The sequence below is a fragment of the Atta colombica genome, unplaced genomic scaffold (assembly GCF_001594045.1).
Source record: "Atta colombica isolate Treedump-2 unplaced genomic scaffold, Acol1.0 scaffold156, whole genome shotgun sequence".
Taxonomy (NCBI): domain Eukaryota; kingdom Metazoa; phylum Arthropoda; class Insecta; order Hymenoptera; family Formicidae; genus Atta; species Atta colombica.
This window is the reverse complement of record NW_017259246.1, coordinates 409,507-425,872: the sequence shown is the minus strand read 5'-3', so window position 1 is coordinate 425,872 and position 16,366 is coordinate 409,507. Positions and strand designations below refer to the sequence as shown.

General features: G+C 35.0%; 1 protein-coding gene across 1 annotated transcript in view; it reads left to right on the top strand.

Annotated features, from left to right (window-relative positions):
- LOC108685755 overlaps positions 1 to 16,366 on the top strand; it is a 39,329-nt gene that overhangs the window by 764 nt on the left and 22,199 nt on the right. Inside the window, exons 2-3 of the mRNA XM_018190716.1 lie at positions 69 to 216; positions 12,653 to 12,920. Coding sequence (XP_018046205.1) covers positions 69 to 216; positions 12,653 to 12,920 — 416 coding nt within the window. The remainder of the gene's footprint in view (positions 1 to 68; positions 217 to 12,652; positions 12,921 to 16,366) is intronic.

The following is a 16,366-nucleotide window of genomic DNA, read 5'->3' as shown; positions in this document are numbered from 1 at the left end:
ATATAATTATATATATAATTTATATATACAAGTTCTTCTACTGAAAAATTAAGTTTTTTTGGCTTAAGTGCTTTCTCTCTGGGGCCAGAGATACAGAATAGGAAAAGGAGGAGAGGTACAAGGAGAAGGGGGTGATAAAGAGAAAGAGAAACAGAGAAAGGACGAAGTCCGCGAGGCTTCCACCACGTGTCCCTCGTTCTTCTCGATTGTACACGCGTAAGAATAATTTTCTCTATTAAAAGTGCACGCACGATCCTTCCAACGTGCCTTATCTATCACGGAGGCTGGAGAGTGATTCCGTTTGGATGTCGTCTTTGCACGATACATTCCGGCCCATCGATGATTATCGCACGAGTTTGAATTGATTGATTTAATTCTTAAATTATTAGACGATTTCTTGTCAAAATCCACTTGCTTGAATTGTTTGAATTGTTTGAATTGTTGCTTCGACGAAGCATTACTTTCAGTCAATTAAATGGTACTCTTTTACATTATAAAAGAGAAAGAAATGAAAATTATCTTGAAGACTTGACACAGAAAAATTGCAAAACGCATAAATAACAATAATAAAATAAAACAATAAGATATCACAATTAAGAACAAAAATCTGGAATCTAATTTTCTAAATAATAACTTAAATATTCAAAAATATTTAATGAAATAACAGGAAAAACAAAAGGAAATTATACACGTTCCTTGTATCTCATAAAAAAGTTTTCATAAATATAAACTTTACACTTTAGTGCTGTTCTTGTTGCTTTCTTACTTATATAAGATAATATTTTTGAAGTGCAACATTGATCATTTATTATGTGTCAGATCTTCCATTTCATATTCTCAAAGATATTTTATTCTCTTGCATACAAATTGATGTCTAGAACTTTAATCGAACTTTATCTAGAAATTTAACGCGTTACATCAGTAGGTCGGTTGGCGTTAATCCTTTCAATTCTGGATTAATAATTTCGGTATGACATAAACGTGACCAATCCATTTTGTAACTCTTTATGTGTAATCAATTTATATGAAATCGGTAGTATTAATAGTGATCCATCAATGAATCAATGTTTAATATTAGTGATAATTTAAAGCATGTTTCCTATGTTAATACGATAGATTCTGTGTTTAGTTATTATATATATCTTTACGAATATATGGTATGTTTGACGTCATATTGTATTTTTTCGAGTACAATAGGAGAAAGGGAGAGAGAGAGAGAGAGAGAGAGAGAGAGAGAGAGAGAGAGAGAGAGAATGTGCGCGCGCGCGTGTGTGTGTGTGTGTGTGTGTGTGTGTGTGTATGTGTCAAGAAGTAATAAAATACATAATATAATGTAATAGAATAATATAAAAATAATAGGAAGCATTATAATAGAAAAATAACGCAGTACAATAATACCATAAAATTTATAGAATGGATATTTAAGAGAAAAAGAGAGATATTATATCTATTCTAAAAGTTTCCGGTAAATTTTTCTCGCGTTATTATTCCTGCAATATTCATAATAATGGATGGTAGTAAATTCATTGCGTACGGGCTGTTTTTAAGTATTATTGTAATTTATGCTCATGGCACAGATTTGTCGCATAACATACCGCGTAATTAACTAGAAGCAAAACTCATCTCCATATGTTCCATAGAGATATGTTACACATTCGTGTAATCAATCAATTACAACCTTTGCTATTTTTGTTGAAAAAAATATCAAGTCATTTTGATTTTTTGTTGACTTTTGTACGTTTCTTGGGAATCTTTAGATCGTGAGAATTCTTACATCGTATCCTTACGTCGTAATCCTTATATTCGCTGTAGTTCTAAGTTTGATTTGATGACAGGTTCGGGAATTATTATCCGAAAAGTCGGAGTGCCTTGGAAAAAAATCACGACTTCGTCTTGGAGAGCTTAGCTATTATCGGTGCCGTTGCAATCGTGATTGCAAAAGCTTGTAGTCATGACGCCCCAACTTCATTCACCTTTAACGAGTGTAACATACATACGCTATTAAGAACGTTGTTATGAGACCTCGCTTTATCAGGACGAGACGCGAAGACTTTTCAGAGACACTCGCGACAATATTGCCTAACTAACCGTGGTCTAACTAAGTTTCCGTACCTGAGAAGCACAAGCAGGAATAAACCGACATACGAGGCACTCCTAAGACAAAGCGACAAAATGGATTTTGCGTCACGGTCGATTAAGAACAAATGAATATCTTACGTCTTGCGATTTAGAGGTAGAGTTACAGATAGTGTCATATTGTCATCCATTTAATTTTAAATTCTGCTCTATAGCTTCTGAATTCATATTTCAAGGAAGTTATCGAAATAATATCGTGATCAATTGAATTTTTCGATAAGGAAAAATTTCAATTCGGGATTCATCAAATCGCAAAACATTTTGCGTGTTAATTATGACAAAAAATACGGATATCCGTGAATTAATTCTTTGTAGTCAGCACTATGATTTGAAGAATGAATTTAGTGCTAAATAATCAAACATTCATATTACAATCACAATCACAATTGTTGATGCAATTAACTTTGGAAATATCCAAAAAGGAAGATAAACGCTGCAAACATCATCTCATCCTTCAACATCATAATTGGATTTCGCTTCGTTGCTTCTCAGTTTATACCTTGTGAGACGTAAATGCATAATAATTTATACCTCGTTGTCCAACTCGGACAGGAGAGAACATTAGAGTGCATATTATATAGAGTAGGAGTGCCGTGAGTTGGACATGTCTGAGTTGCACGGATCAGATCACATCCACATAGTTGTGATCCAGGAATTCTGATTTAATTAACTACTTGCGTATTCTATTTAACCCGCACGTTGCAATTATCATATAGAACTCTTTCACAAATTACATTAATCTTTGACAAAATGTATATCTTTACTTTTGCGTTATATTATATTATATTATATTATTTTATAAATTAAACTGTTATGTTAATAGTACCTTTACATAACTAACATACGATAATAAGTTTCATAAATAGAGCTTACTGTAACAAGATTTCATTAGCTTAATTATATTGTGAAAATTAACTGTATAAATTAAAAGAGTATTTTAATGGACTTTTTGAAAAATAAAATGCAACATGCAAAATAACGGTCATTTATCGAGAAATTAAAAAAGATCACCGCGTTGCTTCCACGACACGTTGTTTGAAACAAACGTCCTTTTATTAATCCTAAATTAATCCTAAATTCTGTTTAACCATTAATTAGCCGCCAGCAAATCCTCCTTTCTCCCGACGATGCACGCTTCACCGATTCTCGTCTCGTAGCGGGCGGCCTTGCCGTTATTTTCGTTATCGATATTATGACGTCGTTATCATTTGCGTGGCGCGCGGCCGGAGTCTGCAGAGGCTGGCGGAGCGGAAGTGATAACGTCAGAACCATTCGATAGTCCGCGAACTGTCGGCCATAGCTATCGATAAACTCGACGTAGAGGCGTGAATATCAACAAGTTGTGCGGACATGCCGGAAGCATTTGTCCTTCTGTATTTGATTGTCGACGGGGAGAAACTCTAGGATTAATATGATAGATGTCACCGGGACTGCAAACATCAAGCGCGAATTTCTCGATTTTTCCTTATGAAAGATATTCAAAACAGCACAAAGACATTAGATACTTTTTATACAAAGTAACGTTGTCTTTAGTTGAATTTTTTTAAATCTTGGTTACCGAAATATTTATCGAAACTTGGCAAATCGATACTCTTCGTTTAAAGTAACGTTGTCTTTGAAATCTTTTCAATTTTAGTTATCGAGATATTATTGAAACTTGATATTCAAAATATTAATTTCTGTCGAGGAAAATTTTATCAATAAATATGAAGATTGATTAATAACGTATCAATTTCTCACCTCATAGACTGATTGCGTGTAAGAAGAAGAGATTATACTGTACAAGAAATTTTCTTTCCTGAATTCAGGAAGATGCTTATTTGATATTCACTACATCTTAAACAGAATGTGTTGAGTTTACATCTCGATTCATCTCAATTCATAATCTTTAAATTGAATGAATAACATGCTTGACATCAATCGAGTTTGATGCATATCCTTGAGAAAATAGGATACAGGACGCGCTTAGTCATGCACAATATTTGCATTCCCGATCGTTCGAATGAGAGTTCGAGGCGCTTATAAAAGTTTCGTCATTTCCCCTCCGAAAGCTCGACACGACATGATTTTATGGATGTTCTCCGCGCGTGAAACTTGAGAAAAAAATCTCAGCCGCTCGACATAATTTTATCGACGTGTATCAATACTTCGAAACTGGAACAACCAACGTCATTTGGTGGCGTGGGCGTAAATGGAAAACCTATAATATGTCCCTCGATACATAGAGATTTCCTCCTGTATCTTTAAATCACGCGATGATTAATTATGCTACATCAGAAATCTTGATGCAGACATGCCAATTCCGTTTCAATTGAAACGGAAAAATTCTCTTCGATCTTTTCTAAAATTAAAATGTCTTCTAGATTAATGCAATTTATACAGTTTACACACTATTTCAATTATTTTCTTAATTAAATCAATCCGATTTAATTAAGATTGTTAAATAATCGTTGTTCTACAAATACATTTTTTTAAATTAGAATAGCGAAACATTAATTTACCAAACACAATTAATATAATTTGCTTTTTTCTGTTGCTATCGATTGGATTTCGATTGTTCGATAAATTGTGTCATCGTTTATCCCAAACCTGTGAATCCAATCACTAATTGAACCCTAACACAGGCAGCGATATTGTCAATGGACCAATTCATCCAGCAATTAATTAATTGATATGCATCGCTGAATTTCTACCACGCGTATAACATTCGTTAAAAGGTTACTGCTAGCATACCGAATGGATAAAGTATTAAGTTTAATTGCTTTTTATATATTTGTTCCATGCGCATAAAGCAATCTAAATCATATTCATTTTAATGGTGTATATGTAAAAATAAAAATGTTATCGTTTAATTTTCAAAGTAAACTGGATAAAAACAGTTAAGATATATATTCCTCTCTCTGATTAATTTGTGAATAAATATTTTAATATGTATGTTATTACTATTCTATAAGTAATCTAAATATTTACATCAAATTCTTCTCGTATTATTCTTTATAAGAGCATGTTTCTTAAATTCTTAATCATTTGGAATTTTTACTGTTCCTTCTTAATTAAAGATATTTTTGCACCGGAAATGCCTTATAGGATTCTGCTTTCAAGTCTCACTGACTCTCTACCACGACATTAGATTTAAAAGCCACTTAGATATACTCGACAACAACTTACAGGCGAGCTTTCGAATTAGCACAAATACTTTTCTGCGATATTTTTTTTTTTTTTTAATAACGATGTGTTACTTCTAATAAATGCGCTCTTTACAACTTTAATTGGAAAATTTTTTTATTTAACATTAGATATTTCAAAGTTGCAATATGAAAACAAGGATTTACCACAAAAATTCTCGACGAAACGATTTATTCTAAATTAGCAAAAGTTTATTTTCGAATATTAAACTAATAAAATTAAAAGTGTTGTTTTTACTACAATTTAAAACAACATTTTTCACGTCTAAAAATCTGTTATTAAAATCGTGAAGAGATATTTAGAACACAGGTGTTATTAATTTTATCGGTAAACAATTTCAAGAAAGCTCGACATAATTTAAATCGCCAATTATTACACATATAAAATAATCTCTGTATACGGAATCACGTCATAAATTGAACAATATCAATCAAAACATAATAATCAAAATGAGATATAAATAGATAAGAAAATCATGTCGCAAAAGTCTAGGTTGACGAATAATCTCTGCTCTTCGTCAAAAAATCAGATGTTAGAATTATAAAGAAATGGAAGCTTTAAAAATGTAGATTTTATTCTCGAGACTCTTTGATGCTTTATTCGATGAAAAAGCTTCTTTGCAAGACATAACGACGCGAATTGGCGACGGGCGCATCACAGAAGGCGTTTCTCGTTCAGACACCGACTCTGCGACCCATCGCGCGAAAGTGGCACCCGGTCGAAAGTGGCCACTTTGATCGTCGTTGCGGCTCGTGACCGACGATTGCAGACCGTCGTCGCATTAATTTTGTAGTTTTCACCACCCATTGAGAGAGGTTTTTATGATGGTCCCCTACCAAGCGCTCGCACCTTTATATCGCGGCTGAATGGACAGGGCGAGCAGCGACTGTTGGCTCCTCTATGAGATAATAGGCTCGCGAGGCTGTGCCTGTGCCATTCAGACCCCGATTCCAGCAACCAATTTGGGATCGAATCGCGAGAGAGAAATCGAGGAACGAGAGGCGAGGGCGGACATCGCCATTGCGACCTGCAGTCATGCTCACCATGAACGAGTGAGTACACACCGCTTTTCGGAAGCGTCGCTAATATGATCGTTCTTCTGCGAGGGGGGGAAGCGGGGATTGCGGGGGATCGGCGATCGGACACCCTTTCATTGTTGGCGAACGGTGAAAGTCGCGTTACGTTCGGCCCGATGCTCAGAAGCGCGACATGTCCTCGACTGATTGCACGAGGATGACGCACGAGAAAGCGGGTCGACCCCAGTCGATGCCGTTGTCGATAAGGCTTCCGCCAGCAATTGGAGAATTCAATTGACACTTTGGTCTTTTAATTTGTGTGTCGCGATAAGCTTATTCTCTGTCGCAATTAAACGCACGTCAATTCTGACTGATAGTGAGATCTCGCGTGTTTGTCGTATGCAGTAATCAATAAAGAAAAAAAAAAAAAATTGCATCACGATCTCGAGACCAATCATGGAAGAAAAAAGAGAAGGATCCGTCGTTCGTCCGATCGTACCCCGCTTTTCCAAATCGCTTTCGCACATTTCGAATCGGCGTCCGCGATGCCGACCCATCATTTCGATTGCCAAGCTTCGCCGCTGCTTCCTGGCGGATCCAAGGCTTCCTCGGGCTTGCTAATGGTTGCACGTTGATTCGCTGCATAGAGTGAGTATGTGATTTCGAGGTATCTCGAAAAACTGCGTCATGCATGTCGTAATCAAAGACATAAAGCATCATCCGTGTGTCGACAAAAATGAGAGAGATAGGACGCGAAGACGCCCAGTTTCTATCTCTTTTCATTCAATCAATCACAGTATCTTGAAAAGAGAGGAAGATTTGTCATCTTCACACTCCTCTCTCATTTTTGTTGATCTTTATTTGATATATTATTTCGATATGGATGATGCAGTCCATGCTCCTATGTCTTTGGTTGCAATTTGCGCGAGATAGACACGTTATTTCTTATCTTTTTCACACACGCACACACACATATACACAGATACATCACACGCAGTATGCGCTTTTAAACTGCAATTGTGCAGAATGCAATATTCAGTTAGTATCGGGAATTTTTTTCCCGACGAAGTCTTTGAAGGGATCTCACCATAGATTTCTATATCTCATAAAAATAAAAAATTTCTCAAGAAGTGAGTCTCAAATATAACGAAACTTCATTTTTCCTTTGGTTCCTCTATTGAATGAAACTCCGTTTCGATAGATATATAATTCGAGAATTGATCGTAGATATTAATGTGGAAAATTAAAAAACATTTTATTGTGAACGATCCACTCGACATTTTCGTTGGAGAGAAATCGATTCCAAATTGCCTCAAAGGGCTCACAGATGAAAGCCAGCGCATACGTATCACAGTTTTTCACTACATCGCTTTGTATCGCAAATAGCTTTAAGCTATACGCTCGTTCGCAGCGAGCCTCACGCGAGCTTCAGTTTCGTCGTTCCATAATCGTAATCGGGGTGTAATCTGGACGCTTTAAACATCCGTTGTACACAAGTACGGCTCACGATTTCAACCCTCCATCCCTCTCCGTATGTAGAGTAAGCAGCAATAATAACGTCAACGTAGGATAATCAATTTCCGTAGTGTTGGTTTCCAATAAAACCGGTTTACAAATACTTCCGTGCACAGAAAGACTTAATTAATCCTCTCTACTCATGAGAGCATCCATCTCTCTCGCTTTGGCAACAAACGGATTGCTGTCGTTATCAGATAAGTGCGCTTTATAGCGCGGGCGAGTGTTTTCTAATAGTCGATATCAAAAAGCTCGTTATGAAAAAGCTGCTTCTGCAACTTTACGGCGATTTTATGCTTATTTGCCTGGCACCTTCGCCGATCGCGAGTCGTGTCATTGCGATAGATCCCGCATGTGAAAGAAAATTGTTAAATACGGCACTAATAATGTGATTCACTGTATATTGCTTGCTAAATCTTGTAACAATCATGAATAAAAAAATTATTTTAAGTTTCGAAGAAGAATATAATCGAATTAAAATTTAACGTGACTTATGTTCATTTCTATATAAAATAATTTTAATCTTGATTAATTTACTTTTCAATTTTTTCAAATTCTAAGATTAAAATTAATCTACATAGGTAGAAATGGATATTGATTCTTAAATGTTTCATTAACGGAAACAACACACTGGTATGGCATATCCGATCCAATTCAATTGTTAACTTTCATAAAAAAGAACATATTTTTATATAAAATGTTTTTATATAAAACATTTTTTTCAATTGAAAATAACAGTATCAAACAAATGTACGCATCTTTACTAATAAAAAAAGTTATAAGCAATGGAAAAAGCATTGGGGAAAAATCGGGTGTGCCAATTTATATCAAAAAAGTACAAGGTGTACAAAGGTTAATCAATTATACACTAACGAAGTATTATTTGAGCCCCTCAAAAGCCAACTGATTAATTTATTTTTATAATTGTTTATAATATATACTATTTTTTATATATATAATATATAGTTATAATTTATAGTAGTATAGTATAGAAGCATGCAACTTATTATTTTATTTGTTTCATTTTATTACACAAAATAGTTTAGCCTCTGTGGGTATTATTTATTAATAGTTAAAATAAATGGAATGTATTCTATATGTTATATATGCATATATGTTTTTATTCTGTTAATTCTAGAAAAAATTTGTGTAAATGTTCGCGCTTATTTAAAATATCATTCAGATTGAATATTATATTATATTTCCTTTTTGTTATATTTCCCATATGTATGTTTTTGGATTTTATATCGACAACAGTATTAATTATGTGTCATGCGTTTATTTCGATTTTTATTTTAACTTTATTGCTTTGTGCCAATTACATTGTTTAATAATTAACCTTTAATTTTAAATGTGTTCTATACAAATGGTCGTTTTCATTAACTTAGAGGTATGCAATGAGAATGCATATTCAAAAGAGCCAATGAAATTATCAGGAGTACGCTTTGTAATCGCATCCGCATTCCTCCATTACATTCTCTTTAGCATCAAATTTAATTTCCATCGATCATGACGTTCGCCCCAGATTGTTACTCGTACACAGATAGATAGATAAATAGATAGAGAGAGAGAGAGAGAGAGAGAGAGAGAGAGAGAGAGAGAGAGAGAGAGAGAGAGAGAGAGAGAGAGAGAGAGAGACAGAGAAGGGAGGAAGAGGGAGACAGTATCTTAAAAATTTGCACTCACATCCAATTAATTTAAAGTTTATTCGATTGATCGATCGAACAAAATAAATACGATTTTTATTTCCTTAAATTCTCACTCTCTCTTTTGAAATATCAAGTATTAGAACCTTTAAACATCAAAATTTCCGAAAAAATGAAGATTCGTGAAAGTGTATTTCAGAAAATGAAGATAAAAATCTTGCGAAGAGATCTTCCAGTTCTTGTCTCGATTCGCTAGCATTTCAATCCTTCTTCACGATTCTTCTCTTGGATTTTCGATTCATTAGTTCATACAATCGTGTTATAGTGCGATCCTTAATATCATCAGGGATGCTTCCACGATATTCCAGGATTGGCTGAAACGGAACTCAAGAACACATCTACTTTGGAATTGAGCTCTATGTTCATAATAGACAAAACAATAGTCCAACACCGACAGTTTACTCACACGTGTGTTCACCATCCTTAAACGTATCGTGAAGTGTAACGTCAATGTGACTCAGTGATTTCCAAAGTTTTGCGGATATCACTTCATTAGTTTCGTAAACTCTTATTAGAAAAAGGTTTCGTAAACTCTTATTGAAAAAGGTATATGATAAACTGCTGTTTACTTGATTCAGAAGACGCTTTATTTTAATTTAATATTATTTCCATAAATGTTTGAACAAAATATAAATAATTTATTTAGAAGAGAATTCAGATACAAAATCAATTTAGTTCAGAATAAATGGATGGAAGCTCAATCTCAAAACAAAGTTGGCATTTTCGATATGTAATGTCGTAATGTAACGTACAGAAACAGAGAGAAAGAGAGAGACAAAAAGAGAAGGAGGAGGAGAGAGAGAAAGGGAAAGAGGGGTAGAGGAGGCGCGCTGTTGCAATTAACTGCCTGCGGGGTGGTCACCCCTCTCTTGTCCTTAGCAGCAAAGCAAGCAGCGGCAACACGCCATTACATTATGTATCAACAACGTTGTGTAGTGCAGTTTATTACCGTGTTACATTGCACGTGTTACTATGCACGAAGGCGAAGACGATAGTACGGAGATGCACATTGTATGCAACGCATCACAGCCCTTTGGCCTGAACTTAGATTCTCAAAGGATCTTAAGATGTATTGCATTCCATCTTGAAAAGGCGAAAAATCGATCGAGCACCTTAAACCGTAAATATTCAAACATTTAAAAAATAAAAGTAACATAGGTACGAAAGATTCTAAAATATCTCTTCTAAATTTTACTTTTTAAAAAACTCTAAAAATCTAAAAATTCGAAGAAACGGATAAATGAGTGATTAAATCATGAAGCTATTATTTTTTTATTTAAAAACCGGGATGATATGGGAGTCATTAAAAAGCTACACTAATCGTAAAGAGATTTATATGATTTATTGATTACTTATTTCCAGGATACATTAGACGACAGTTTCCCTTTTTCGCCTCGATGTGATATTAATAGGGCGGCGCGTCTATTTCGTATTTTACAGCGATGGCGGTTCCCTCTCGTTGCGTTGACGAGAAGAAAAGTGTATCAGCGAGCCATTAATTTCTCCTTAATATGTAGGCGCGTGTACAAAATCAGACGCTATTCAGAAAGACAGTCGTTCCCGATAGAGGCTTTTGACTTTGTCATCTTCAAGATCGACATCAAAGAGCCGCAACGAAGTCACTCACTCGCTTAACCCTTTTCTCTTCCTCCTTTCACCCTCTTTCCATCTTTCTCTGTCTGCCATGAATTCTAGAGATAACGAAGTGAGGAATGAAACGAAACGCAACGCGAATGTAAGTCTCTTTATTTTACCTCTGGGAACTTTCCTCGCTGTGGGAATTCCAGTTCCCACTGCGTTACGATTACGAGAGAACGAGGGCATTTCGATTTACAGTGGGAATACTCATGGCAATGAAATTGATCTATTTCAACGCGCAGCTCTTAACTCGCCCGTTGAGAAGTTTTATTGAAACATAATTGGAAATGAACTTTCATGTGAATAAAGCAAATCTTTTTTCGCTCGTTGTTCCAAAGGACTTTGAGAATTATGCAATTTGAGACGCTTATTAAAAATCAGACCACTAAAACGTGACCTGATTTTTCATAAGTGGGAGATCCTTATCTCTTGTGATTTCCAACAGACGTGAGCGTCGACACCGATGCTAGATATTGCTGTACTTGTTTTATTCCTCTTGGGAACTCGATAATGCAGAAAAATAGGATGCAAGAACAAAGAGAGAACATAATGTTCTAGTTGTTAAAAAAAAAAGAGAGAAAATGAAAAAGGGAATTACGTGGATATTTACGTGGTGCTTTCTGTTATCGAATTCGAATTGCACCTCCAAGTTCGCAATTGCGAAGGTTTGAACGGGAAAGGGAACTCCCTTTTTTTCTCACGGCTATGAGTCGACTATGACGCTTTTCTGTTCTCGTGTCGCGTTTAATTACGAAGACCCGCCGGCCAACTCGTTATCCGCCAGCTTGTCATTATTATCGCGATCGCGAAAGTTCGGACATGCAGGACGATGTATCGCCGACAAGGAAATAAAAGCTCGTCTCTCGTTGAACAGTTCCATCGAGCAATTCCGCGATGCACAATCGACCTGATAATGGATTTTTAATCGAATTCCCTATGGCTTCTGAATTCCAATTACACAACGATTATATTGACGCACCTAAATTAATTGTTAAATCTCTCGTTTCATCTCTCTGGGCTTTTACGACCGTTGAGTTATATCTTTCGATCCTTGAATTGTTACACTAGTTGCATGTGTCTTCGAACTTGTCAATTAATAAACTTACGGAACTTCCATTCTGAAATCTCAAACTGTGTTACACCCTTTTATTCCAAAAGTCCTAAACATTCTTGAAGATTATCGGATTTTAAAAACTTCAGAGAATTTCTTGATTAAAACCCATTTTAATTTTCTACTTTGAATCTCGTATGCATCTTGAAATAAGCTTCAAGATTCTTTATCTTTTTTTGTATTATATATTGCTTGTGACTATGCTTGATTTTCAATATTAATTTCTGAAATTCTTCATGTACGCATGAAACATGTTAACTGTACATATTTGCCTCCAAGAATGATTTTCCAATTCGAAAAAAAGCATTCAACTGACAATTTATTTTCCACGGCTATCCTTTCAGTATGTCGCCGCGCAACGGCTCCTGCGTGGCGGAAGTGAGTTCCGTGAGGAGCCTCTCGTCGGATGATGTTTCGGGGACTAAAGCGAACCGGAAGAAGTCGTGTTGGGCCCGCGCAACCGATCCGGCTCATCGTCGCGGTCGACGAATTCAGCTGCTGCAAATGCTGGTGCTTCCTTTCATACCGATCCTCGCTCTGATCGTACAAACCGCGAATACCCTCCACGACATCCTGATCTACCGTCAGGAGGTGTCCGACATAGAGACGCAGGTGAGCGAATCAAATTCGAGAATTGCTAAGACGAGAAGTATCAAGCGATCATTAGTGGCCATTTCTATTTCTTAGATTAATATTATATTTTTTGTACAAAAGATACAGTCTTGATCATAAATATGAAATACCTTCAATTTATTATATTTTCTTGAAAAAGACGCACTGAGAAAAATATCTGATTAAAAATGGACAAACCAAAAAATTCTGATTCAATCAGAATGAGAATTTTAGTACATTTAATTAGAAAATTCGTCCATATTTAAACAGAATTCCAGTTAATTCAACCAGGCAGTTTTTTCAGTACGATATTTAAGTCAAAGGAAAATTAACAGAATATTATAATTGTTAAAAAATAATATTATTTTGTGACAAAATTATTTCTTAATTTATTTTTTATTAGATATAGAATGTTTATGTCTCAATTTGTGAGAATATTTTATATTTATGGTCAAAACTGAAATTTCTTGACTTTCTTATAATTATAATACGCCCTTTATATTGATGAAACATCTCATTTTTCATCATTTTCTTTTTCAATTTATTTATTTGGTCCTTTTAGTGAGTAACAAACGTTGATTTTAGTATCACCTTTATGTTTTGATACTGAAATCACAAAATCGATGGTGTGTCCTCTCTTTGTTTTTTATAGAAAATTTATTTTCTATCTTTAACGAGAAGTATAATTTACATTTATATGAATTGATTCCGTTATCTGCGGCAAAATGTTGGCTCTGAAGTTCCTCGAAGAGTCCATATATTAAAGTAATTTAGAAACAATTCTGCAGCATCTCCCTCATATATATTCTATGTGAATTTCGCGGAACTTCAGTTTTACAAATTGCTAGTTCAGCATTGTCTGAAGTAACGGGCGAAAAGTTCTACGTGCTCTCGCGTCCGCTCACGTTGCGCGATAATTATGTAAAGAGCGCAATTAGGCTGGGCTGGTATAATTCACTGGTGATCGATCGACAGCGACGGTTCGTTTGAGGGTAACGAGAGAATGAACAAATACACCGCACCTACGCGCTTCAACGTCTGCGAATAGCATCGCGACATAATCGAAGCGTTTCTATTTGAAGTACAAGCCTCACGATTACAATTCCTTCTTTACTTTAATTTAAAGAGGTAAAAAGAAAGTATATGACTAATTTTATGATCTATAAGAATGAAATTAATTAATTCAAGAAAGAGAGAGAGAGAGAGAGAGTGTCAACAACAATAAGTCCCATTTTCAAATCCCTTTTTCAATTCTGAGAAAAGATCTAAAAGGAGAAATTTGTTGTCACGTTATAATCAAGAATCCGATAATAACATTGATTGATTGATATAATATAAAAACTAATATAAGAACGTAAAATTAATTAATTAATTAGAACCAACAAGAATAAGTCAATCTCATTTTCAAATTCCTTTCTCAACTCTAAGAAAAGATTTAAAGAAAAAAATTTATTGTTATGTTATAATCATAAGGATGCAGTAATGATGTGCAAAAGTAACGAGGAAGAATTTCAATAATGTGCCCCGCTAAAAGCATGCTAAAATTTAACGTAATTTACAACGAAGAAGAAAATAAGCGACTCTGCTCGTTCGCTTTGTGAGATCGAAACGCAAACTTGCATGAGCTTTGATCGCTGCATGCGGTCGCAATTTCGTGATCAAGTGATAGAGTATCGGTTCGTCGTTCATCAGCTCTCATAGAGTTATGGATGGCTACAGTGACGAACGATTTCGCTCTTCCTCTCTGTGGAGTGAGGAGTCCGCAAGGCTAGGGGCTGTTGTTAATGAAAACGTCGGACACTCGTTGGAAATCGCATTCGATTCGATTTCCGATTCGAGCGACAGTGTCCGGCACGGCACAAGAAATTACGTTACAGCCGTTCTCGCGCGACGAGCTGGCTATTTTTATTTTATTCTCTCACGCACGTTCGGATTATCGACTCGCATATACATGCCGCCATCGTCGCCCTTTTACTACTTCGAGGCGAGATGCGCTTACAAGGGATGATGAAATAAAATAAGAAGAGAGCGAGATGGGGGGGACAATGACGTAACTGATGTTTAGTCGGCCATCGCAGGGAAAACATAACTGAGAATAGCAAATTTTAAATTTATAAAATTTTCTTTGATACTGAAAAACGATATTTTATTTTATTTTTAATAAAACAGAAATATTATGATTCAAAAAATACTTTATATTTTATTATTCTTACGAATATATTTCAATTGTCATTTACGGCCAGGTTTATTACATTTAAAATATTAAAGTTAAATTTCTTATTAAATTTATTTTTTTCTTAACAAAATAAATTTCATCTATGAAAAATATTTTTGTATATCTATGGCTAGTAAAATATAAAATCGTAAATGTATGTACGTTAATTGAGTTACGTTAATTGAGTTTACCAAATAATTTCGCGCTCACTTTCTTAAGTTTATGTCAATTTTAATCTCATTAAGAAAGTACATTAAGCAGCAAGTAAATTTTGATCAACCATAATACGTGGGCCATTGTATCTTAATTGCATCTTAATTGTAAATTATTCGTGGCGCTTTTCCTTCATGGAGAGAAAATTTCCATTGCTCTCTATCTAATCGCCTTGTCCACAAGGATATTAGACACGATTCTCCTGGGAGCGAAAGGTCGATCAAATCGAAATTCATCGCAATGTTGTCTGCGGAAACAACGGTCTTCGATCTCGAGTTTGTTTGACAAACGTCGCAAGAATGGTCGTCATTGTCGGTGATGTCGCGTATACGTATGTTTGCGATCGTACTCGAGTTCTGTATAACCGACGAGCGTTTCGCATACTCATCGATACACCTCGCTCTCTGCGACACACCCCCTATAATTCTATACTGTATAAGAAGCATTGGGAATTCTTCTCTTTCAGCTCGAATCAGATTTAAAAAGATTCCTGGACATTATATTTTTTTAATTTTTGTAACACTACAGATTTGTTAATTTTCGTAACATAAAATTTTGTCGCAACGAATATTATTTAAATTAATAATAAGAATTTAACGTCACAAATTATTTTTTATCAATCATTCTGTACATCTGTATGATGATAAGCTAAATGATAATAGAACAAATATGATAACAGAATGAATTTCATTATAAAGAATGAAAATCTGATGCTGGAGGCTGCAGTTCGGAATGACAGGAATAATCTAGGGCACCAGAAAATTATGGAAAAGAAACATCAAGGTTTTTGTTGCTCAGATACTTTTTGTAAAACTAAGAAATTTAAATGAAAACTGAAAAGAAAATTGAAAAGAAGATATGTAATTTTATAAAAAAAAATATTTGTCATGATAGAATTTTTTTCCAAAAAGAATGGCTGCATTCATATTATTTATCCTTAAAATTTTATTATGGCAACAATGCACTGCAGTATGATATACTCCAAATCGATTGCTTATAACTTTTATAAAAATAAACA